This window comes from Schistocerca cancellata, chromosome 3 (genome assembly GCF_023864275.1).
Source record: "Schistocerca cancellata isolate TAMUIC-IGC-003103 chromosome 3, iqSchCanc2.1, whole genome shotgun sequence".
Lineage (NCBI taxonomy): Eukaryota > Metazoa > Arthropoda > Insecta > Orthoptera > Acrididae > Schistocerca > Schistocerca cancellata.
The window spans coordinates 590,574,074-590,600,476 of NC_064628.1; the positions used below are offsets into that span (position 1 = coordinate 590,574,074).

The following is a 26,403-nucleotide window of genomic DNA, read 5'->3' on the forward strand; positions in this document are numbered from 1 at the left end:
CTGTTGGCGGCCAACCACATTGCGAGAAATGATCGTCATGATAAAATAAGAGAAATTCGAGCTCCCACAGAAAGATTTAAGTGCTCGGCATTCGAGAGTGGAACGGTAAAGAAATAGCTCATATGTGGTTCGATGAACCGTCTGCCAGGCACTTAATTGTGAAATGCAGCCTAATTTGTAGGCGTAGATCTTCTGTCTCGCGTTTGTTTTTTTGCGGCAGTGTGTATCATATGTTGACAGTGATACACAGCAGTGATACACAATTCTATAAAATGGTTTCCTATCCTTCCGCATTTAGCGCTTTCTTAAGCATAATAAGGAGACCACACCCTAACCACAAAAAGCACCCCCATATCAATAAGATTGGCAGGTAACGTTCTCCAGGTATTCGCCAAGCCCGAACACTTCCATCAGATCATGGGACGTAGCGTTATTCTTCATTCCAAATCACTCGTGTCCAGCCATCCACTGGCGAGAGGCGTCGGCGTTTACACCACTTCAACCACCATTTAGCACTGACTGCGGTAGTGTGTGGCCTATGAGGAGCTGTTCAGACATTGTACCCTATTCTTTTTAACACCGCACGCACAGTCGTTGTGCTAGCTGGACTGCCTGTACCACTGTGGAACTCACCAGCGATTCCTTTCGCTAATTTCATGCGAATTTTTTTACAACCACTCTCCGCAATATACAATGAAGAGCCAGACTGGTACACCTGTAGGCACTCCCCCCCCCCCCCCTCTACGCGAGCACGCATGGACTCGTCTGAAGTAGTGCTGGAAAGAACTGACACCATTAATCCTGTAGGGCTGTCTATAAATCTGTAAGAGTAAAGGGGGTGCAGATCTCTTCTGAAGAGCACGTTGCAAGGCATCCCACATATGCTCAATAACGTACGTATCTGAGGAGTTTGGTGGTCAGCGAAAGTGTCTAAACTAAGAAGAGTGTTCCTCGAATCACTCTGGGCAGTTCCGGACGTGTGGGGTGTCGCACTGTCCTGCTGGAATTTCCCAAGTTCGTCGTAATGCACAATGGACAACAATGGATGCAGGTGATCAGACATGATGCTTACGTACGTGTCACCTGTCAGAATCATATCTAGACGTATCAGAGATCCCATATCACTCCAAATGCGCACGCCCTACACCATTACAGAGCCTCCACCACCTTCAACAGTCCCCTGCTGACACGCAGGGTCCATGGATTCATGGTATTGTCTCCATACCCGCACACGTTCGCCCGCTTGCTACAATTTTAAACGAGACTCGTCCGACCAGGCAACATGTTTCCAGTCAACAACAGTCCAATGTCGGTGTTGACGGACCCAGGCGCAGCGTAAAGCTTTGCTTCGTGCAGTCATCAAGTGTACACGAATGGACCTTCGGCTCCGAAAGCACATACAGAAGATGTCTCGTTGAATGGTTCGCACGCTGACACTTGTTCATGGCCCAGCATTAAAATATGCAGCAATTTGTGGCAAGGTTGCACTTCTGCCACGTTGAACGATTCTCTTCAGCCGTCGTTGGTCCCTTTCTTGCAGCACCTTTTTCCGGCCGCAGCGATGTCGGAGATGTTTTACCGGATTCCTGATATTCATGGTTCACTCGTGACAGGGTCGTACAGGAAAATCCCCACTTCATCGCCACCTCGGAGATGCTGTGCCCCCATCGCTCGTGCGCCGACTGTAACACCACGTTCAAACTCACTTAAATCTTGATAACCTGCCACTGTAACAACAGTAACCGACGTAACAACTGCACTAGGCTCTTGTTGTCTTAAATAGGCGTTGCCGATCGCAGCGCCGTGTTCCGTCTGTTTACATATCTCTGTATTTGAATACATATGCCTATACTAGTTTTTTGGCGCTTCAGTGTATGGCAGGTCCCGTCCGTCAGGCATGAAGTTCCGTGGTCTCGGTTTAGCTCTGGTCCTTCTTTCGTGTTTCCACATAGCAACATCATCATCATCAACTTCGACTTGGGCAACTTTAGAAGGGTGGAAATGTCGTTGTTGAATTTACTCCTCAGGTGAAATCCAATAACTAGTTCAGTTTCACGCTGCAAACCACTGAGCTCTCCTGGTTGGTGTTCGGATACTTTTGATTAGAGTGAACCAGAACTCAAAATGTAAAACACATAACACATAGTAATGCAACAATCCCCAGACGAAACACGTACTCTTTTGTCACAGCGTGTTCAGTTTGTCCTATCAGTATGCAGCACAGCACGTAGCAAATGCAAAACTGTGTGATGGTCTGGATAGATGTCTGCCTATTACACGTTACGACTCTCTTCAACTGCCAGCAGTCTCTGACAGTCAACAGACGAGGTCGGCCTGTACGCTTTTGTGCTGTACGTGTCCCTTCACGTTTCCACTTCACTATCGCATCGGAAACAGTGGACCTAGGGATGTTTAGGAGTGTGGAAATAGTCGCGTACAGACGGATGATACAAGTGACACCCAATCAAGTGACCACATTCGAGGTCAGTGAGTTCCGCGGAGCGCCCCATTCTTCTCTCTCATAATGTCTAATGACTACTGAGGTCGCTGATATGGAGAACCTGACAGCAAGTGGCAGCACAATGCACCTAACGTGAAAACCGTATGTTTTTGGGGGTGTCCGGATACTTTTGATCACATTGTGTATGTGGGATTAGATGTCTACGCAGAGGTCATGTAATTCACGTAAATAACGGCCCTCTGATTTGCGTATGCAGTGGTCGCTCTCATAGAAATTACATTAGGCGTCAACGAAAGTTCATTAAAATCGTCCTGAAACTACTGTAGCACGCTTTAGGCTCAGAGAGACGAACAATTATACGGGTGAAAGATGGAAAAGAGCCGCCGGCAGGGGGCGCGAGCGGTTCTAGGCGCTACAGTCTGGAAGCGCGCGACCGCTCCGGTCGCAGGTTCGAATCCTGTCTCGGGCATGGATGTGTGTGATGTCCTTAGGTTAGTTAGGTTTAAGTAGTTCTAAGCCTAGGGGACTGATGACCTCAGATGTTAAGTCCCATAGTGCTCAGAGCCATTTGAACCATTTTATGGAAAAGAGCCACCGTGGTACAACAACCGACGTAGAAAACTACTGCGGAAGCAAAGGGAACTTCACAGCAAACATAAACGTAGCCAAAGCCTTGCAGACAAACAAAAATTCCGAGAAGCGAAATGTAATGTGAGGAGAGCTATGCGAGAGGCGTTCAATGAATTCGAAAGTAAAGTTCTATGTACTGACTTGGCAGAAAATCCTAAGAAATTTTGGTCTTATGTCAAAGTGGTAGGTGGATCAAAACAAAATGTCCAGACACTCTGTGACCAAAATGGTACTGAAACAGAGGATGACGGACTAAAGGCCGAAATACTAAACGTCTTTTTCCAGAGCTGTTTCACAGAGGAAGACTACACTGCAGCCCCCTCTCTAGATTATCGCACAGATGACAAAATGGTTGATATTTAAATAGACGACAGAGGGATAGGGAAACAATTAAAATCGCTCAAAAGAGGAAAGGCCGCTGGACCTGATGGGATACCAGTTCGATTTTGCACATAGAACGCGAAGGAACTTGCCCCCCTTCTTGCAGCGGTGTATCGTAGGTCTCTAGAAGAGCGTAGCGTTCCAAAGGATTGGAAAAGGGCACAGGTCATCCCCGTTTTTAAGAAGGGACGTGGAAAAGATGTGCAGAACTATAGACCTATATCTCTAACGTCGATCAGTTGTAGAATTTTGGAACACGTATTATTTTCCAGTATAATGACTTTTCTGGAGACTAGAAATCTACTTTGTAGGAATCAGCATGGGTTTCGAAAAAGACGGTCGTGTGAAACCCAGCTCGCGCTATTCATCCACGAGACACAGAGGGCCATAGACACGGGTTCACAGGTAGATGCCGTGTTTCTTGACCTCCACAAGGCGTTCGATACAGTTCCCCACAGTTGTTTAATGAACAAAGTAAGAGCATGTGGACTATCAGACCAATTATGTGATTGGATTGAAGAGTTCCTAGATAACAGAACGCAGCATGTCATTCTCAATGGAGAGAAGTCTTCCGAAGTAAGAGTGATTTCAGGTGTGCCGGAGGGGTGTATCGTAGGACCGTTGCTATTCACAATGTACGTAAATGACCTTGTGGATAACATCAGGAGTTCACTGAGGCTTTTTGCGGATGATGCTGTGCTATATCGAGAGGTTGTAACAATGGAAAATTGTAATGAAATGCAGGAGGATCTGCAACGAATTGACGCATGGTGCAGGGAATGGCAATTCAATCTCAATGTAGAAAAGTGTAATGTGCTGCGAATACATAGAAAGATAGATCCCTTATCATTTAGCTACAAAATAGCAGGTCAGCAACTGGAAGCAGTTAATTACATAAATTATCTGGGAGTACGCATTAGGAGTGATTTAAAATGGAATGATCATATAAAGTTGATCGTCGGTAAAGCGGATGCCAGATTGAGAATCCTAAGGAAATGCAATCCGAAAACAAAGGAAATAGGTTACAGTACACTTGTTCACCCACTGCTTGAATATTGCTCACCAGTGTGGCATCCGTACCAGATAGGGTTGATAGAAGAGATAGAGAAGATCCAACGGAGAGCAGTGCGCTTCGTTACAGGATCATTTAGTAATCGCGAAAGCGTTACGGAGATCATAGATAGACTCCCGTGGAAGACTTTGCAGGGGAAACGCTCAGTAGCCGGGTACGAGCTTTTGTTGAAGTTTCAAGAAGATAACTTCACCGAGGAGTCAAATGGTTCAAATGGCTCTGAGCACTATGGGACTTAACTACTGAGGTCATCAGTCCCCTAGAACTTAGAGCTACTTAAACCTAACTAACCTAAGGACACCACACACATCCATGCCCGAGGCAGGATTCGAACCGTAGCGGTCACGCGGTTCCAAACTGACGCGCTTAGAACCGCACGGCCACACCGGCCGGCACCGAGGAGTCAAGCAGTATATTGCTCTCTCCTACGAATATCTCGGGAAGAGACCATGAGGATAAAATCAGAGAGATTAGAGCCCACACAGAGGAATACCGACAATCCTTCTTTCCACGAACAATACAATACTGGAATAGAAGGGAGAACCGATAGAGGTACTCAAAGTACCCTCCGCCACACACCGTCAGGTGGCATGCGTAGTATGGATGTAGATGTAGATGTAGACATTGAAGGGATGCAGGTAGTTCACAGCTGTCAGCGTGTCTTCGATTACTACCACCCGTTCACGGGTAGGAGAACGTCTCCCATAGCATAATACTGCTCCCACCAGACTGTATCCATGGTGCGCTGCACTTTTCGAGCTGCCGTTCACCTCGATGACAGCGTGTGTGGAGACGACCATCAACCTAATGTAGCAGAAACGTGATTCACCCGAAGAACTGACACGTTTCCATTGATCGACGGTCGAATCCCGATGGTCCCGTGCTCACTGCAGTCGTAACTGACGATGTCGTTGGGTTAACATATGAGCACGTAGGGATGGTTTGCTGCTGAGCTCTTTGTTGAACGATGTACGATGAACGGCGTGCTCCGAAACGCTTGTTCGTGCAACAACACTGTACTCTTTCAAAAATGGTTCAAATGGCTCTGAGCACTATGGGACTTAACATCTGTGGTCATCAGTCCCCTAGAACTTCGAACTACTTAAACCTAACTAACCTAAGGACATCACATACATCCATGCCCGAGGCAGGATTCGAACCTGCAACCGTAGCAGCCGCGCGGTTCCGGACTGAGCGCCTAGAACCGCTAGACCACCGCGGCCGGCTTGTGCTCTTTCGGCAGAGATGACACAGACCACCATCTATCCTACTTTACAGAGCGGAGAAGCCTCCGTAACTCACGGTCTGTGAAGAGTCGTAGAAGTGCAACCATTTAGCGCCTAGTGGTAGTTTCACTGTCCTTCTATATCTATATCTATAGATGCTCACGATAGCAGCACGTGATCGTTCAAGCAGCTTCGCCGTTTTCGAGATACTCGTTCACAGGCTCTGCGTAATAATAATCTGCCCTTTGTCGAAGTCGCTTATCTCAATGGATTTCTCCATTTGCAGCCCATATCTTCGCTAGGGTGATCCTCCGCCTGTCTCTGCTCCGCTTACATACATTTGTTACCGCGTCACGTGCCTGCAGTGCAACCACGCGGCATCCAACGTCGCGGTGGGCATTGGTCGTAATGTTTTGGCTCATAAGAGTACGTTTATGTGACGTAGACGGTCAATAAATTTTGTTGTACAAAAATTGATTGTAGATTTTCTAAAAAGTACAGTTACTCACTTTTTGTGAAATTTTACATTCTCTTACTAAAGCACTCCATCTTCAGGCCACGAGTGGCCTACCGGGACCATCCGACCGCCGTGTCATCCTGAGTAGAGGATGCGGATAGGAGGGGCATGGGTTCAGCACACCGCTCTCTCGGTCGTTATGATGGTATTCTTCACCGATGCCGCTACTATTCGGTCGAATAGCTCCTCAGTTGGCATCACGAGGCTGAGTGCACCCCGAAAAATGGCAACAGCGCATGGCGGCCTGGATGGTCACCCATCCAAGTGCTGACCACGCCCGACAGCGCTTAACTTCGGTGATCTCACGTGAACCGGTACATTTCACATAATGTTACTAGAAATTATCAAAGACAGTAAAATAATAAACAGAAATAGATATATTTATCCTAGCTTATAACTCGATACTAGGAGAGAAAAACAATGGTCAAAGGTAGGCTGGAGTTGGGCTAAACATCTACAAGAACGGAACAATGGAAGTAAACTATCAAGATCAAACATTTTAAGCCAAAATAAAAAGGTGCCCTGATAGACAAAGGAAAAGAAACATTCCGTAGGAGACAGTAAATTGCCTAATGTGGAATGTCAGGAGGCTCGTGACTGACAATCAGTTTTTGACTCTTCCACCATATTTTCAACCAGTATTACAGGCCCATTACTTCTCGAGTGCAGAACTAAGATTCCTCTCATTGGTGCTTACGGTGTTTCAGCTGGTTTCCAGAGTCACCACGCTGGCTGGCATGCAGAGGCCGCCAGCAGGAGACGATGCGACTGTTGCGCCGCATCGCGGCCACCAACGGCACTACAGTACCTCCGCTCGCCTTTGCTGTGGTTCGGACCTTGGGCAAGAGCAAGACAGACAGGAGGGGGTTCCTGAGCCTCTTCTCCAGCCGGAATGTCTTCAAGAATTCTGTGCTGCTGATCATCGCAAGGTAAGTGGCAAAAAAAAAAAAAAAAAAAAAAAAAAAAACTGCTTCCACACTTAACGATTTCGCTCTGACCTTCCACTGTTCCTTTTTACCTACGAGGATACAGATCTGGGTTGCCCAGAAAAAGACGGCCTGGCAGATCTGCGACCTCAATTCGCGGAATTCGTGTAGGACGTTGATTTGGTGTCTCGGGATGGTAACTGTGTTATCCCCGCACATACACAGCGTCATGGGATTTGCTGTTAACAACATTAACATTCAAGAGAAATGGCAATATTCATTGAGTAAACACCAGCCGACAAAACTATTTGCAGTTGGATAACGTTTCGTTAACTATTGTACAGAAAAGTGTTCAGTATTCAAGATGTTTCATTTTCAATAGACTTCCCTTAGAACTTAAAATACTGAGTTCTAAACTCCAAGTCTTGAAATTCAAGCTCAAATGTTTCCTTGTGGCACAATCCTTCTATTCTGTAGAGGAGTTCCTAGCATTAGTTCAGAACTTTCCTCTTTTACGTGGTATTTATTCATATACTCTCTCATCTTTCTCTCGGTAATTCTTTAGTTTATACATTTTCTAATCACCCTTCTGTAAACTATGCGGTAACATTGCTCTGGAAAGGGATGCAGAAAATACCGAGTTGAGGATACACATTTTCTGCAAAATCTCTTCTCCCCAATCCTATTCAATACCTCCTCATTAGTTACGTGATCTACCCATCTAATCTTCAGCATTCTTCTGTAGCACCACATTTCGAAAGCTTCTATTCTCTTCTTGTCCAAACTAGTTATCGTCCACGTTTCAATTGGAAAATACCGACAGGGATATGGAGCCATGCCGACTCCGGAACTGTGGCCAGCTGCGCTAGGTTAGTCGGTTGAGGATCCATGGACACACAGATTCTCGACTGGGTTCAAATCCGGGGAGTTTGGTGACGAGAGAAGTACGGTTAACTCATCTTTGTGCTCTTCGAACCACGAACGTACATTAGGACCTGTGTGACAAGTTGTATTATCCTGCCAGTGAATGCCATTGTGCGGAGTAAGAACAGACTGTATGTAGTCGAGGACATGGTCCCCAAGCATAGAAGATACACTACTGGCCATTAAAATTGCTACACCAAGAAGAAATTCAGATGATAAACGGGTATTCATTGGACAAATATATCATACTAGAGCTGACATGTGATTACATTTTCACGCAATTTGGGTGCATAGATCCTGAGAAATCAGTATGTCCGTAATAAAGGCCTTGATACGCCTGGGCATTGAGTCAAACAGAGCTTGGATGGCGTGTACAGGTACAGCTGCCCATGCAGCTTCAACACGATACCACAGTTCATCAGGAGTAGTGACTGGCGTATTGTGACGAGCCTGTTGCTCTGCCACCATTGACTAGACGTTTTCAATTGGTGAGAGATCTGGAAAATGTGCTGGCCAGGGCAGCAGTCGAAGATTTTCTGTATCCAGAAAGGCCAATACAGGACCTGCAACATGCGGTCGTGAATTATCCTGCTGAAATGTAGGGTTTCGCCGGGATCGAATGAAGGGTACATCCACGCGTCGTAACACATCTGAAATTTAACGTCCACTGTTCAAAGTGCCGTCAATGCGAGCAAGAGGTGACCGAGACGTGTAACCAATGGCACCCCATACCAACGCGCCGGGTGATACGCCAGTATGGCGATGAGGAATACACGCTTCCAATGTGCGTTCACCGCGATGTCGCCAAACGCGGATGCAACCATCATGATGCTGTAAAGAGAACCTGGATTCATCCGAAAAAATTACATTTTGCCATTCGTGCACCCAGGTTCGTCGTTGAGTGCACCATCGCAGGCGCTCCTGTCTGTGATGAACCGTCAAGGGTAACCGCAGCCATGGTCTCCGAACTGATAGTCCATGCTGCTGCAAAGTCGTCGAACTGTTCGTGCAAATGGTTGTTGTCTTGCAAATGTCACCATCTGTTGACTCAGGGTTCGAGACGTGGCTGCACGATCCGTTACAGCCATGCGGATAAGATGCCTGTCATCTCGACTGCTAGTTATACGAGGCCGTTGGGATCCAGCACGGCGTTCCGTATTACCCTCCTGAACCCACCGATTCCATATTCTGCTAACAGCCATTGGATCTCGACCAACGCGAGCAGCAATGTCGCGATACAATAAACCGCAGTCGCCATAGGCCACAATCCGACCATTATCAAAGTCGGAAACGTGATGGTACGCATTTCTCCTCCTTACACGAGGCATCACAACAACGTTTCACCAGGCAACGCCGGTCAACTGCTATTTATGTATGAGAAATCGGTTGGAAACTGTCCTCACGTCAGCCCGTTGCAGGTGTCGCCACCGCCGCCAATCTTGTGTGATTGCTCTGAGAAGCTAATTCTTTGCATATCACAGCATCTTCTTCCTGGCGCTTAAATTTCGCGTCAGTAGCACTTTATCTTCGTGGTGTAGCAATTTTAATGGCCTGTAGTGTATTTATAATGGTCCATTGTGCCTTGCAGAATGACAAGATCACCCAGAGAATCCTCTCTGACTTGTATTCTTCCTACAATAGTTGCACGGTGTTTGCTTTCTGACGTTGCACGTCGTACGCTCCAACGGCCATCTGTCCGATGGACCATAAGACGTAATTCATCCTGGCCACCAGTCGCCACTCAGTGAACGTCCAGTTGCGGTATTGATGCGCAGATTTCGGCCTTCGCCGCTGATGAACAGCAGTCAGCATAGTCAGCATGAATGCATGATCCAGATGGCTGCTGCCGAAGCCCATAGGCAGCAACGGTCGCTGAGCCGTCGTTGAGCAGACACTGTTGGTAGCCTCTTGCTTCAACGGGCGGTCAGGTGCTCAGCGGTTGCACGTCCCCGCAGCCGTCGGTCCACCCATGTCATCTATGGTCCGTGGTCAACTACAGTCGACTTGGAGCCGATTTTGGACAGCGTCATTTTGCTAAGAACGGTATACTCTAACCACGGTGAGAAGCGAACAGTTCACAGACTTAGCCGTTTCGGAAATGCTTCCGCACTTGTCCCGAAAGCCAATGATCATATCCTTTGTAACACCAAATAAACCGCTCCGTTTCCGCGTTACGCCAATGACTGCACTGTTTTCCGCGCTCCCTTTACAGCGCTGTATACCCTCCACTGCTAGTGCTGCCGACCGTGTATATATGTCACATTCTCACATGTTAGAATGCACAATTTTCCTTCTATTTTTAACGTCTTTCCTACATTTGCATATTCCGTAAAACAATCTTTCAGAAAAAAATTTACTAGCTTCTGTCCTCCCTGAATATACTGCAGCAATACCTTTGCACTCCACCATTCATTTCTTAACACCCATCTTGTAGCTTCCATTGTGATGGAGTGTGCTGAGGATATCAGCTAGTAAGAACTTCATGGTGGAAAACAGATAAAGTTGTCTCTTTTCATTTCGTTTCGTTTATCGACCGTATTGTATTTATTATTTTCTGTTTTACATGTTACCTAATACAAAGCAAAATTGCTCGATCTTGAGGAACAAGGATGCAGGAAACTATGTACATCAGCAGCTTACGTTAACTGGTCAAGACTATGTGGAAAGTGCACAGAAATGAGAACTTATTGAACGAGCATTTTGCTTGTCAAGTTAGAGAATCTCAGTGATAAACAACTAGTACTCCTGTTATATGTGTAATCCATTCATGTATCAATAAGTCGAAATATGTTAGAACTAGTTGATGTTTGGATACATAAAGTAAATGTAAATGGCCCAGTTCAGATATCCTGTAACATGCTTATCACACTCCTCATTCATCAGGTTCTCATTTCAGACCAGTCTCCACGTGCTCTCCACCAGACAATATACGTTGGGAATGTACATCGATTAATGCATTTTTTTTCCTGAAGATAAAGCCATTTGGCTTTGAATTAGGTAACACGTGAAATTGAAATGACAAATATAGTTGAGTGAACAAAAAATAAAATGAAAAAATGTGGATAAAAATATTCATTTACTTCGCTGAAAAACAATCATATCAGAAACATTTCTTTTTTGGTGCAATGTACACTATCTGGTTAAAAGTATCTGGTCATTTATTAGCGGACGTTAATATGGGCTGTGCCCACCCTTCGCCTTTATAAACGCTTGAACTCGGTGGTGAACACTTTCAGTGAGGCGTCTGAATGTCTGTTGTGAGCGTACAAGCTGTGGGGGGAGATTGGAGCGACAGTTTTCCGCTGCAGAGCTGGCGGTGCTACGGGTTCGTGGCGAGCAGCTTGTGGCCTTGGAAAAACCAGAGCGCAAGCTTGGCAGGAAAGTGTATGGCTGTGTTGAAGCGCTTGGAGGAGTTTATTTGCCAGAGAAAAATTGATAAAAACAGAACTAAGAGTGACACGAAGGTGCGAGTCGGCACTCATGGACAGAAAAATATGTAAAGCTTAATTATCTAGACGCGCCACAAAAAATATGTAATAGATTAAAAGTTATACTCTTAAAATTGTAAATTTATGAAAGTTTAAAAACTAATATCTCGGCAATGCTTTGGACGATTAATATAAACGAAGTGTCTACGGATGCGGCTAGTAGAGATGCATCGAGCAATCACAGCCGATTTAGCAGAGTATGTACCATTTTTGAATGAGAGGTCGGAATATGGGAGTCAACTGAGAGACTGGTAATAAATAAATTTAAAGAGACTAAACTAACGGCAGCATTCTAAAGTTTAAAGAGGTAGGTGAGTAATTAAGTATGTATTTTATTTGTTTATTTATGTTCAGTATCAAAAAGAGGGAAAAGCAAAATCACACCACAAGAACGTTAATTGTGAAAAAACGGTGGCAGATACAAAAAACTGGCCTTTAAATTGTTATTGCCCAGAAAATTTCCATATTTTTCAGTGTATCATATGTGTTTTTGTGTTTAATTTTAGAATACTCGCAATTTTTTTGTCAAACATTGTTTTGAGTTATGCAGTCGTTTCTAAGGTGTATAGGGCGGCCATCTTTGCGGAATGGTGTAGGAGCGACGCTAAGAGCCGAATTGCCGCCCATCTGGGGATAGTAGTGGGTTGGTAGACACGATCGGGGACAAGTATGTATGTAGCGACGTTCGACAACGATCAAGTTGAGCTCAATATAGTGGTTCAGGACGGCAGACAACAGTGTATTTTGTGAATTGTGAACAGACTGTCGAGTGCCGTGATCACGATATATGAATTTTGTAATGAAGTGTTCTAGCATCAGTTATTAACGGCCGCCCTTACGTAAAAGCCCTTCAGACTGCATTTTAAGTGTTTAGTCAATATACTGAACAATATTCGTGGAAAAATAGAAATAAACTGCTTGTTCAAATTATAAACCAACTTGAGTGACACAATATTTTTAAATTTCACCGCAATAGCTGCCTGCATTGCATTTTTTTATATTTTATTTCAGCTTGAAAATTGAGATTACGACAGGTGTGAGCTGGCACCCTATGACGAAAAACGTAGCTAAACATTGAGACCAGCTACATCTCTGGGCCGCTCAATTAAGCTGACTGTTGAGTGTAACAAATATATATATATATATATATATATATATATATATATATATATATATATATATATATATATATATATTCATGCCATACAACGTAGGGGATTGATCTGCGAGGGTCACTCCAAAAGAAATGCACACTATTTCTTTTTAAATCCATCTTTCATTCTACATGTTTGAAAGTTTTACAGTTTGTAGATACATCCTTTAGGAAGAATATTTTCAATTCTCCACATAATTTCCATCACTCTCAACTGCCTTACGTCATCGTGGAACCAGCGCCAGCATACCCACACGGTAAAATTCTGGACCAACCTGTTGGAGCAAATGTTTGGCAGCGTGAACAAGGGAGTCATCATGTTAAAAACCTTGTTCCACGAAGAGAGTCTTTCAGTTTCCAAAAATGGTCCAAATGGCTCTGAGCACTATGGGACCTAACATCTGAGGTCATCAGTCCCCTAGAACTTAGAACTATTTAAACCTAACTAACCTAAGGACATCACACACATCCATGCCCGAGGCAGGATTCGAACCTGCGACCGGAGCGGTCGCGCGGTTCCAGACTGAAGCGCTTAGAACCGCTCGGCCACACTGGCCGGCCTTTCAGTTTCCCAATGAATGATAGTCACATGGAGCCAGGTCAGGACTGTAAGGAGGGTGTTTCAGTGTTGTCCATCCAAGTTTTGTGATCGCTTCCATGGTTTTTTGACTGACATGTGACCGTGCATTGTCGTGCTGCAGCAAAACATCCTGTTTTTGCCGATGTGGTCGAATACGACTCAGTCGAGCTTGAAGTTTCTTCAGTGTCGTCACATATGCATCAGAATTTATCGTGGTTCCATTTGGCATGTTGTCCACAAGCAAGAGTCCTTCGAAATAACTTTTCCAGCAAAAGGTGCGGTTTTGTATTTTTTTTTTTTTTTCCTTGGGTGAATTTGCATGATGCCACTCCATTGATTGCCTCTTCGTCTCTTGTGAAAAATGATGGAGCCATGTTTCATCACTTGTCACAATTCTCATACTGTTCCAAAAGTTCACTGCATACCGTTTTTCTTGTTTCTTTGTGATCCACTGTCAGCATCCTGGGAACCCACCTGGCATAAACCGTTTTTTAACGCCAACACTTTCAGTATTCTGCAAACACTTCCTTCCCCTATCCCAACGTAGCGTGACAATTCATTCACTGTGATGCGTCTGTCAGCAGTCGCCAATTCGTTAACTCTTTGCACATTCTTTGGAGTGTGTGCAGTATGAGGCTTGCCGCTGCGAGGACAATCCTCAATATTGCCGTCCCCGCTTTCATCACGTAACCTGCTTGCCCACCGACTAACTGTACTGCGATCGACAGCAGCATCTCCATAGACCTTTTTCAACCTCTTGTGGATGTTTCCCATTGTCTCGTTTTCACAGCACAGGAATTCTATGACAGCACGTTGCTTCTGACGAACGTCAAATATAGCAGCCATCTTGAAGACATGCTGTGACGGCGCCACTCACGGGAACAGGTTGAACTAAGTTTGAAAACCAGCGGGAAGGATGTATCTACACACTGTAAAACTTTCACACATGAAGAATGAAAACTGTATTTTTAAAAAATAGTGTGCATTTCTTTTGGAGTGACCCTCGTAATTATTCAATCAACAGTGCGTAGTGCCCAGTACCGTCGTACTGTGTAGGAATGGCAGCCCATTCTGCCTGAAGATGCGTAACCATAGAAGATAGTGATGGTGGAAACTGCGGTCTGGATCGAAGTCGAGGTTGTAATTCACAGCAAATGTGTTCCATTGAATTCCGGCCAGGGCTGATGGTCGACCAGTCCATTTCAGGAATGTTATCATACATGAACCATTGCCTCATAGATGATGATTTGTGTATTGTCATGTGTATATGAAAAATCATCGACTGCTAACTTATCCTCTGCTGTACACTGTACAGAATCCTCTAAAATGAGTTCATATCCATCCACATTTAACGTTTTCTTAACCAGACTACGAGTTCTACATCCAAATAAGTAAACACAGACCCATACCATAACACCACCTCCTCCATATTTGACTGTTGGCGCTACACATAATGGCAGGTAACGTTTTCTAGGCATTCGCCAAATGCGTAACCTTCCATGGACTGCCACAGGATAGAGCGTGACTCATAACTCTAAATAACTCGATTCCAGTCATCCATTGTCCAGTGGTGTCGATCTTTACAGCACCTCAAGCGTCGCTTAGCATTGGCTACACAAATGTGTGGCTTATAAGGACCTGTTCGACCACTGCACTCCGTTCTTTTTAACTCCCTTCACACAGTCATTGTCTTTGCTGCAGTCTTAATAGCACTTTGGAACTCACAAGTGTTTCCTTCCGCTGATTTCGTGCGCTTTTTTACAGCCACCTTCCGCAAATCTCGATGGTCCCTAGCCGTCAGTACATGAGCATGTCTAACTGTGGTTATTCCTTCGCGTTTCAACTTCACAATCACATCACTAACAGTTGACTTGGGCAGCTTTACAAAGGTTGAAATTTCTCTGATGGATTTGTTACTCGGGTGACATTCGATGACTAGTACACGCCGGAAGTCAGTGTGTTCTCCTGATCGACTCATTCTGCTGCTACTCTTTTTCTCTTCTGACAACACAATACACCCTGCCTCCTTTTTGCTGGGAGGCCCTCCTCTCGTAACGTATAGTGATAGATTCCGCATAACATAGAGATGTCCGGTTACTTTTGATCAGATCGTGTATGCAGCATTTTTGCTTTGAAGCATGCCTGCTTTCAAGCATCTGATGCTGCTGCATCCAATTAGATTGTTTCGCGGAACTTTTGCCTCGGTATGCTATTTTTCTGTATTTTGACTTTTGGTATTAATCACCAACGCTTCATTTCATAATCATATGATGATTCGTCTTTGAGACTTTCATTCTCCACATTTCTTATTTCCTCCATTTATTGTTAAGTATAATTAGGAAAACAATTGAAGTATTGGGTCAATGGTTAATATCTGCAGATTTCTGTTACCGGAACTGGCTTGTTTATTCTCTTCTGCTGTGCTTTCAAATGCCCTCCTTGCTTAGTACGTCTTGCGAATGCACATTAATGAAGAGCAACAATGATCCATTTCGTCAACAGAATCTAACCCAATTTCTAATTCTAGCTAATTGTTATTTCTGCCCTAGCATATTTTCATTTGCATTTTTTCCTTTATTATTAAACTGAATACATCTCTTCCATATTCTACTTTTCATTGGTCGTACGCGGTATTGCAACAAGAAATATAATGACATAAGGGAATTTACTGTATCTTCCAACTTTCTACTTTGTCACAATTTCTGTTATATTTGATTCATTCCTTCTCTAAGGTACTAACTAAACAGCGACAGTGATAATTTTTCGAGTATCATCTCATACAGCATAATGTTTTTAATATTATTCCATGTGACCAGGTGGTGGGTCAAAATCTGAATGGTTGCGTGCATATAATAACGATTATTGGCTTCGCCCATCAGTCCACAAGTATGAAACTCCCTGACAGATTAAAACTGTGTGTGGGACCTAGATTCGAACTTGGAACCTTTCCCTTTTGCAGGCAAGCGCTCTAGCGACTGAGCTACCCGAGCACAACTCACGGTTCATTCACACAGCTTTACTTCCGCCAGTACCTCTTCTCCTACCTTCCAGACATGACAGAAGCACTCCTGCGAACCTTCCAGAACTAGCTGGCTTAGCAACAGCCTAGGGAATGTTTCCAGAATGAGATTTTCACTCTGCAGTGGAGTGTACGCTGATACGAAACTTCCTCGCAGATTAAAACTGCGTACCAGACCGAGATTAGAATTCGGGACCTTTGTCTTTAGCGGTCAACTGCTCTACCGACGCAGCTACCCACATACGACTGAAGACCCATCATCGCAACTTTACTTCCGGCAGTACCTCTTCTCCTCAGGTCCCACCATCGCCTACCAACAGTCTACGAGTAGTGTACGGCCGTGATGAGTTGGTTTTCTCTTTTCTTATCTGCGATCCAGAAACATAACACATTAACAACGGAAAAAGAAAACACACATTACCCGACTTAAAGAATTTAGAAACGTTCCTTTCAGTAGTCATATGCTACGTTCAGCATCAGGAAGGCGAACGAGCTGTTATCAGAACTGCCTGAAGATATAAGGATCATCTTACAAGTCAGTGGTGTTGTACTACCCGAGAAGTAACTCACGTTGCTTTTATATTTCAAAAACAACCGTCTTATTTTATACATCAAGTCTGTCAATGGTTTCATTGTTTTTAAAGTAATTATAACATTCCTTAACAAATAACGTGGAAGAGTTTAGTGTCTTAGATATTTGTGAGAGCAATACTTTTTTTAAAAAATAAGTGTACACAATTTTAATTCAATGTGAAGCGAGATTACACATTTTTAATGAAGTGACTGCTCACATTTTCATAAAAGTGTAATAGAAACTGTAACTGATAGTTTTCTCCAATTTCTTAATGTCAAAATATTTCTTCAAGTTTTAACAGAATAGTATCTTAGATATAGATAAGCAAAGCCTAAGAAAAGATAATTGATTTACTTTACCTCAGTTTAATTTTAGTTTCGTACATGGACGTTCAAAAACTCTTATCAAACTCAAACAATTGACTTAATAGTACACTTTAATTGTCTCTTTCCTTAACCATTCACCGTCATCGTAGCATTAAGGTTTACACTCGTTATTCAATGTTGCCTAACTAACTTTCAGTTTCACTGAAAGTCTGTAGTTACACCGTTTCTCTATGATGTAGTTATGCGTCTGGTCACAGGAATTATCGAGTTAGAAAAATATCTCTATATTAGCACCTAATTTTTGTAATTTTGTGACAACTGTGATTGTAGTATGGCTTTATATTCATACATCTATGGTTCACCATTTGTTGAAAGGTTGGGTATCTACAAAAAACAACAATAGTAGTTTTCTATTAATAAAAGTGAGTGTAACAGTTATTACACTATTTTTATGTATCACAACTTTTTGTTGCTGCTTGTTGCTTATCATTACTGCTTTATTTCTATTTTAACCCCGCTCGGGATTAGCCGAGCGGTCTAAGGCGCTGCACTCATGGACTGTGCGGCTGGTCCCGGCGGAGGTTCGAGTCCTCCCTCGGGCATCGGTGTGTGTGTTTGTCCTTAAGATAATTTAGGTTAAGTAGTGTGTAAGCTTAGGGACTGATCACCTTAGCCCTTAAGTCCCATAAGATTTCACACACATTTGAACATTTTGTTCTATTTTAACTGTGACTGGAATAAAAAATGAGGTCTTCGGTAGTTGAGTCTGTCTAAGAGAATATATCATTATTAATTATTTCTATTAATAATGAGTTTCCTAAAAATCCTTATAAAGTATTTTACTGATTTGTTGATAAACACTATGGTAATGGAACAATTGGATCTGATTTGTAAGTTTTTAAGATCATTTTACGGATCATAATCGAATCAATGATTTTTATTTCTTTAATCATTTTTAAATACAGTTGTAATCATCACAAATTAATATTTTTTGTGTATAGTCTCCCAGAAATTTTCATTTATCTGAAAAACGACTTCGCGATTCTCGAATTCTTTGGATTGAAAGTGTGTATGCTGAATTCGTTTGCCGGCCGGAGTGGCCGAGCGGTTCTAGGTGCTTCAGTCTGGAACCGCGCGACCGCTACGGTCGAAGGTTCGAATCCAACTCGGGCATGGATGTGTGTGATGTCCTTAGGTTAGCTAGGTTTAAGTAGTTCTAAGTTCTAGGGGACTGATGACCTCAGATGTTAAGTCCCATAGTGCTCAGAGCCATTTGAACAATTTTTGAATTCGTTTAAAGGATCCTTTCTATAATGACAAGTATTTTCGACAAACTGGTGAAATGCTCATTCTGATCCATCCCATCAGGTCGGTGTACCTGCTCACCATGTTCTCTCCAGTGCTGGCTGTGAGCAGTCTGAGCGTGAATCCATTCCTGACAGTGGCCGCGCAGGGAGGCGCGCAGTTCGTCTCCTACTGTGTGGCGAACTTCTGCGCATCCCGCATCGGTCGACGATGGTCTGGTGTAGCCGCTCCATTACTGGCGGCAATTGCAAGTGGAGTCATCTTCTGTATGCTAACTGGTAAGGTGCCAAAGTGACACTACAAAATCTATCAATGCCGTTCTAGTCTCACCGTTATACGTAACTTTTACTTTTTCTACACTTTAGAGCCAAAGAAAAGTGGTACACCTGCCTAATACCGTCGATACACGACGTCACATGGACTCGTCTGAAGTAGTGCTGGAGGGAACTGACACCATCAATCCTGCATTGTTGTCCATAAATCCGTAAAAGCGCGAGGGGGTGGACATCTCTTCTGAACAGCACGTTGCAAGGCATCCCACATATGCTCAGTAATGTTCATGTCTGGGGAGTTTGGTGGCCAGCGGAAGTGTTTAAACTCAGAAGAGTGTTCCTCAAATCACTCTGTGGCAATTCTGGACGTGTGGGGTGTCGCATTTTCCTGCTGGAATTTCCGAAGTCCGTCGGAATGCACAATGGACATGAATGGATGTAGGTGATCAGACATGATGCTTACGAATATGTTACCTGTCAGAGTCCTGTCTAGACGTAGCAGGGGTCCCATATCACTCTAACTGCACACACCCCACACCATTACAGAGCCTCCACCAGCTTGAACAGTCACCTGGTGACATGTAGGGTCCATGGATTCATGAGGTTTTCTCTGTACCCGTACATGTCCATCCGCTTGATGCAGTTCGAAAGCAGACTTGTCCGACCAGGCAGCATGTTTCCAGTCATCAACAAACCAATGTTCGTGTTGACAGGCCTAGGTGAATCAAAAAGCTTTATGTCGTGCAGTCATCAAGGGTACACGGGTGGACCTTCGGCTCCAAAACTCCATATCAATGATGTTTCGTTGAACGGTTCGCACGCGGACACTTGTTGATGGCCCAGCATTGACATTGTAGAAGAATAAAAATTATCTCAAGTCCTTTGGTAACTTTTACAGTTTTTGAAACTTTCGTTTTCGATGTGTCCGAAACGTAAAGTTTACCATCAGTGTGCAGTACCAATTTCACTTACGTTAAATATTAATGCGAAATCTTTCAAAACTCTGTAGTTTCTGAGGGGAAGATGTATAATTGGCAATTACTAGAAGACACAGGAAAACAAGCAAGTGGAGAAGGAGACGGGCTGCAGTGTGAGACATAATTTTGTGATGAAAATAAAATGTAGGTAGGTGAGACATGTAGCAGGGAATGGATGATAGCCCAAAACAGTTATTTCAATTGATTCTAAGAGGAGATAGAAGACCAAAACAGCTACCACGAGGCACGTGGGTACATGACATCAGAAAAGTATAGAAAATCCTGGAGGAGGACATTATAAAGCAGTATATGTCAAATGGTTGATGGTGATTAAATTCAACTTGACTAAGTTAGTAAGTGTGATGAACATATTGCAATAGAGTTCTATTTCTGAAAATTATGTTTTAGGGCTTTGTACATGTTACTTGTTACTCTTTCAGTATTCGTCTACAATGCACATGAAATGGAACAACTAAATTCATTTAATACAAATATCGAGTTTTATTATAATTTTATCAATGATAAATTTATATATATTCTAATTTTGTTTTTACTATAACCACAGAATATTCCGCCTGGTGCTTCTGGTCCCAATAAAACGCTAGCTGATGCTTTAATCAGTATTTGTGTTTATGTTTTTTAAGGTTATATTTGGATTACAAACTGATTTCATACTGTTGTATTAGTTTTGAGACAGATAATACCATTTTTCTTTCATTTCATATTTGTAGATTATAAAACGCAATTGATACCATAATTCTAACCAAGACAACTCTATATTTACGATAAATTTGCTACAAATTATGTAGTCCCCCTTTTTCCTTTAACTCACATTTGTGTTGATTTATATGCCTAGACACTCTGCAAGTTAGTTACAGACAATACATCCTTATAACTAAATTATTTAAAGTATCATATATTATACCTAAGGCATTGAATTCAGTAATATATCTCACATAATTCATAGAAAACTGAAAATTCATTTATTTCAGTAACTAAAATGTCTCTCAGGTATTACAGTTGACCCAACATGTCAAAGGTAACACTCACCATGAACAGAACTTCCAAAATAGAAGTTCCACGTGATAAATCAAGAATATTATGATTGAAGTCAATATGACAGTAATGGAAATCCAACAACAGCATTTACTGCACACATTTTAAGGAATACACCAATAAATGGTACGAATAAAGAGACTTAGATTTGTAGCAGATACAATAAAGTAATAAAGTCGGTGAGATAGTTTTCCTGCATTAAAAAAAATTAATCAGCTAAAAACAGAACTAGACCAAATGTCAGTAACAGATGTAGAAGTAGGAGGAATCCTTGGTTACATTCTGTCACAAAATGAAAAGGATAATGTTAGCTTCTTTGGTTCCACATTTGAATTTAATTCAGAAGCTCAGTGGCATAGTAGCTATCTGATGAGTTGTGAGAAACGAATGCATTAAAGAAAATGTATATTGATTACTTAGACTTTCCTGGTTTATTGACTGGTGATATTCTTCTCGGTACACAGCCGGATAATGCAATCATCTTGACAACAGTATATTAAATTATGAATTTAAGTAATTTAGCTATGAATAGCACTCAGTGCTGTAAGATACTCTTATTTACACTTCAGGACATGATTGCTTTTTTTCTTGGAAGTGTCTTCATCATTCGGCTGCGACACTTGTATGGCATTGCATAGCTGCTGGCAGTAGTTGTGCTTGTTTCACAGTGGACATCGCTGGTCCAGCCCTCGTGGCGATGATAATGGTGATGCAGTTTAGCACAACAATCAGCTTCAGTGTTGCCAACCTACAGAGCGTCGAGGTGCACCCCACATGCCTGCGCCAGATAGCGGCCTGCGTCGAATGGGCCATCGCCGGAGTTGCCATGTCTGCGTTGCCCTACTTGGCCCTCATGGTACGTAAAATGTGCTCATCTGGAAACTCTACCAGCGGTCACTTTCTCCAGTATCATCTTTTGAACATTGACTATTATTAATAATGTAAATTAGAATATATGTCCACTGTTTATCGACTGTGGGAATTAAATCGTCGTGTTCCATCGTAAGCTTATCATTTTGGCCCATTTCGGGCATTAGTAGCTTGACTTTATTACTGATAACTGAAATTTCCGTTACACTTACATAATTATGAGATTCACCTGGCCATCCTTTTTTGCAGTAAAACTGCACGATATGCACAAGTATGTTTAGTAAAAGAGGGGCAGGTCATGTCAGTAAAGATGATGCGACAACCGAAGGGCTTTCGGGAGAACCATTTGTTCCATGTGAAATTTCCTAACTGTTGCCGTATTGTCAGCCCTTGCTTTTCGTCTGTGTCCTATAACAAGGACATTGCGGAGTGCCTGCTTCACAATTTCTTTATGTTGCAGCTGCGTGCCGGGTGGAAAATCCACTAGAGCCTTGATCAACTGCGGCGGGTGTTTGTTTTTCAACACTCTTGTCGATGGGAGTAGCATTGTACTGTGTATTTGTGCAGCTCCAGAAAAACCTTTCTGGAACCTAGTGGAATTGAATATGGCGGCACTCGGAAAGGTTTCTGAGTTTGTACACTAAACCGACAAATGGAAGTTCTTAATAGAACCACGTTTTTGACAAGAATACTTCAGTTCCGAAATCTCAATTCCGACATCTCGATCTCTGTCATCCCTGTAAGCTCGGCTAATTTCACGTCTATATCCTGGTGAATTTCTAACAGTGACACCTTGTCCCCATCTGTCGCATTTTTCTGCCTGCTTTACCTTGGACGCTGGTCGAGTAAGTCTTTAACCGTGTTCTCATTCCCCATTTTGAGACAGCTCGAAGGAATCTTTCCCTTCGTAACTTGCTCCTCAAACCGAATATTGATATCACCCTTCACTCCTAGCGTCACCGTGTCCATTATTGCTTTCTTTTCACTCAAGAAGTCCAGTCCTATAGCTATTCCTGTGACTAATGTACATACCACGAATGAAGTGTGCTTCTAGCCTGTGCTCTTGGCATGTAAATTCCTATCTGGTTTGCCTACTGATCTCAATAGATTTTCCTAATATCGCGCGCCACGTATTTTGGTATTCTGAACCTTTAATTTGGGAGTCTTCATTTTTTTTAACCTGTGTTATATCGTTCTTTGGAGCTAACGGCTGACTGCCACAATCTAAAATTGCCCCCACTATGATCTCACCATCTGAGCTTTGTATGATCCGTTACGAGTCATGGTTGCTCTTTGTCGCAGCTCCCTCTATTAATATTTCTGAAATGCCCTCGCAGTCTAACATTTGCAGATGACTGCTTCTGATTTCCGTTGCAGGTCTGTTTGAAGTCTTGCCCTCTTCGCGTTCTAATCAAACCTGCCTTCCTTCTTCCCGCTGTGCGCAGCCAAGGTTCGCTGAACTGACCTCCATGATCTGATCCGCTGACTGCGTCTCATTTTGCACAGTCTCATTACACTGAAAATGCGACCCATTATTTCGTTGAATGTCATTCCAGTGCCACCTATTGTCGTTCTGGTTCCGCAATTGTAGAATGTTAAGGTGTGGCCTGCTCTCGTTAGCTTTCCACCTGTTTGACTTCTTAAAATTGCCCTGGTTATTGTAATTTCACGGTTGTCCAAGTTTGCCTCTCGCTGTATTTTGCTAAATGCCTGTTCTTCATTCAGCACTAATTCTTCCTCAAGGATAATTTCCCTGAATGCTTCGACGTAGTCCCCACGTCTGCCTGTCAATACTTGTTCATGTGGCAGCGGCAGTTTTGTGAAGCATATGCGAACGATCTCGCAGTCGCTACACGATACGGCAGGCACTGATCTTAGTCATCTGATCGAAAAACTTTACCAGGCTTTTAAATCCAGAAGACTTCATATTTCTGTGTATCAAAAGCTCGTGTTTATTTTGTTTTGGGTGGTGCGTGACCAGTAGCAAGTCTAGAACGTCTATGTAAACTCGTTTTATGTTGTGCATGTTTTTTGACATTTTTCATATATCTGCGATCCCACTTTCTAGGTGTGCACATAATCTAACTTTTTCTGCGCTGGCCAGTATGATGGTAAAGCATCCTCGAACTTCTCTAGGAATGTGAGAGGATGTAGACTGTTCCCGTCTTCCTTGTAGTGCTGTCACTTGCTGACTGACAGGTAAAGTTCATAGTCAAACGCCACTTCGGTGTCTTGTCTGTCAGTCACAGTATTTCGTGTGTCTCTCATGGACGCGTGCTTCCCTGTCCTGCTTCCTCCACCTGGTGGTGTGACCCACTCATGCCCGTGATGCGCGAGCCGCATCTTCGTAATGGAATGCTGTTTTGGCGGTGCTTCGATTCCCGATTCGACCGATTTTCTCGTATCGGTTCAGAATCGTGTGGGCACATCTAAATCGGACTTTCACTTGATGAGTTAGCTTCTGGCAGTTGTCAGATCTCTGTATGCCGAACATTTACTATCTCCAAGTACCATTGGCACGTTATGTCTTGAGTTAACCCACACTCTCTGGAGGTCACACTGTTTACTTCTGTATTCATGACACGCGTGTCCATTTCCTGTACATTTGACACTGATTCCACAGAGGATTCTTTTCTCTCAAATATTTTCGGGAGTCTCTTCTCTGAACGTTTATCTATATCCTTCTATTTCGTTTCTCGAGCTTCAGCCGTCAGTTGGCCTAAATGCTGTTCTGTCTCCTTCCAGTTTCTTTATTCGGTCTGAATTTTGTTTAGTACCGTTTTCCCAGCTTTGGTAATACTCAGAGTTTCCTCGCGGGTCTCTTGTGCAATTCGGTTAGCACCTCTTGCGATAATTTTGACATTCTTCGCCTGTTTCCTAGCCTCCAAGATTTCCGTTTTAACTCAGTATGGAGCACCATCATTTGGTTTTCCATCTGAACAATTTTATTTCCCGTTTCTTGACCCACTTTCTTTATCTGTTTCTGTCTTTCCTGTATTACTTTATCAAGATTTTCGATTTTTGTCTGTAAACGTGTTGCGGTTGTTGCTCTGTTTTGCTTCATTCCTCCTAAGTAATCGAGAATACGCAGTGCGTCATTCCTTATCTTTCTACTGAATGTTTCTCTGGCTCCACCTAAACCGGTGAGCTGAAGTCTTCGCTCTGGTGATCCTGCCTGTTCCCGATTAAACATTTCGAGACGCTGTTTTTCTATGGGACTAACATGGATGATGGTGACCTACAAAAATTTCTCCTCGATGTTTTTTAGGCTATAGGACCTGTCCACTCATCTACCTGGTAGTTACGGATCATCCCCACGTGTCTACGTTCCCTTCTTTGGCATCTGAGTGCGCCCCCCCCCCCCTCTCCCCCACTGCATTATTATAACCAGTATCGTCTGCAGATTGCAACTCGTTTTCTGGAGCTGCCCATCCAGCCAGAATGATACTGTCCACATCACGCAAAATATTTTTCTGTACTTAGCGTTTTTGTGCCAGGTGGTCGCCGTTTCCTGATTTATTCTATTCACTAGCATTACATGCCTTACTTCGTCTCAGCAGTGACACATCTTCCAACTCTCCTCACGTACATAGATATAATGAGAGTAATCATAAAACATATAAAGTACGACTCACTATCTGGACTTAAATGTGGCTGATAGTACCTATATGTACTGACAGATTACAGCATTCTAACTTTCTCTAATCTTGAGCTATACGAATTTCTGTACTAACATAACCTCCAAACCAAAAAAACACCATTGGAAAAAAATGTGTGGAGCCAGATTCCACTTCAAAAATTCCGAAAAGAAAAGATTAGCAAACCGCAAAACATATATCAATAATTGTTCTACGTGAATTATAGAACATAATTGCAACTGTGACCAAGTTAGTTGTAGTTCTATACAATTGAAATCTAATTTTATAACTGACTAGTGGCCAGTTTTCCTACACACTCTGACAGCAACAAATTTATGCTGAAAGGATAAGTCCCCAACTACTTTCAAAAACTCTGACTTTGTGAACTATCCTGGCAGGGTCAACATTATTCTATTTAAAACCCTGTGTTGTATGTAAGATATGGCGTCTGAATTTTTGGTTCTTAATGTCCTCTCCACAACAGAATTCTCACGACTACAAATGATTAAGATGACCCTGCTGACAACCTACACTCAGTCGTTTCTATAAACCGAAGTTTAACGCATCAGAACAATGATTCCAAACGGGATGCTACTAGTGTGAATCACAATGTAAACACCGTATATTATTTACTCTCAAAAAACATGTAGAGTGCGAAAATTGTATAAATACACTCCTGGAAATTGAAATAAGAACACCGTGAATTCATTGTCCCAGGAAGGGGAAACTTTATTGACACATTCCTGGGGTCAGATACATCACATGATCACACTGACAGAACCACAGGCACATAGACACAGGCAACAGAGCATGCACAATGTCGGCACTAGTACAGTGTATATCCACCTTTCGCAGCAATGCAGGCTGCTATTCTCCCATGGAGACGATCGTAGAGATGCTGGATGTAGTCCTGTGGAATGGCTTGCCATGCCATTTCCACCTGGCGCCTCAGTTGGACCAGCGTTCGTGCTGGACGTGCAGACCGCGTGAGACGACGCTTCATCCAGT

The 26,403-nt window shown here is 43.1% G+C and overlaps 1 protein-coding gene across 1 annotated transcript in view; it reads left to right on the plus strand.

Annotated features, from left to right (window-relative positions):
- LOC126176446 (steroid transmembrane transporter SLC22A24-like) overlaps nucleotides 1-26,403 on the plus strand; it is a 115,654-nt gene that overhangs the window by 73,288 nt on the left and 15,963 nt on the right. The window contains exons 6-8 of the mRNA XM_049923602.1: nucleotides 6,995-7,216; nucleotides 18,646-18,860; nucleotides 21,556-21,743. Coding sequence (XP_049779559.1) covers nucleotides 6,995-7,216; nucleotides 18,646-18,860; nucleotides 21,556-21,743 — 625 coding nt within the window. The remainder of the gene's footprint in view (nucleotides 1-6,994; nucleotides 7,217-18,645; nucleotides 18,861-21,555; nucleotides 21,744-26,403) is intronic.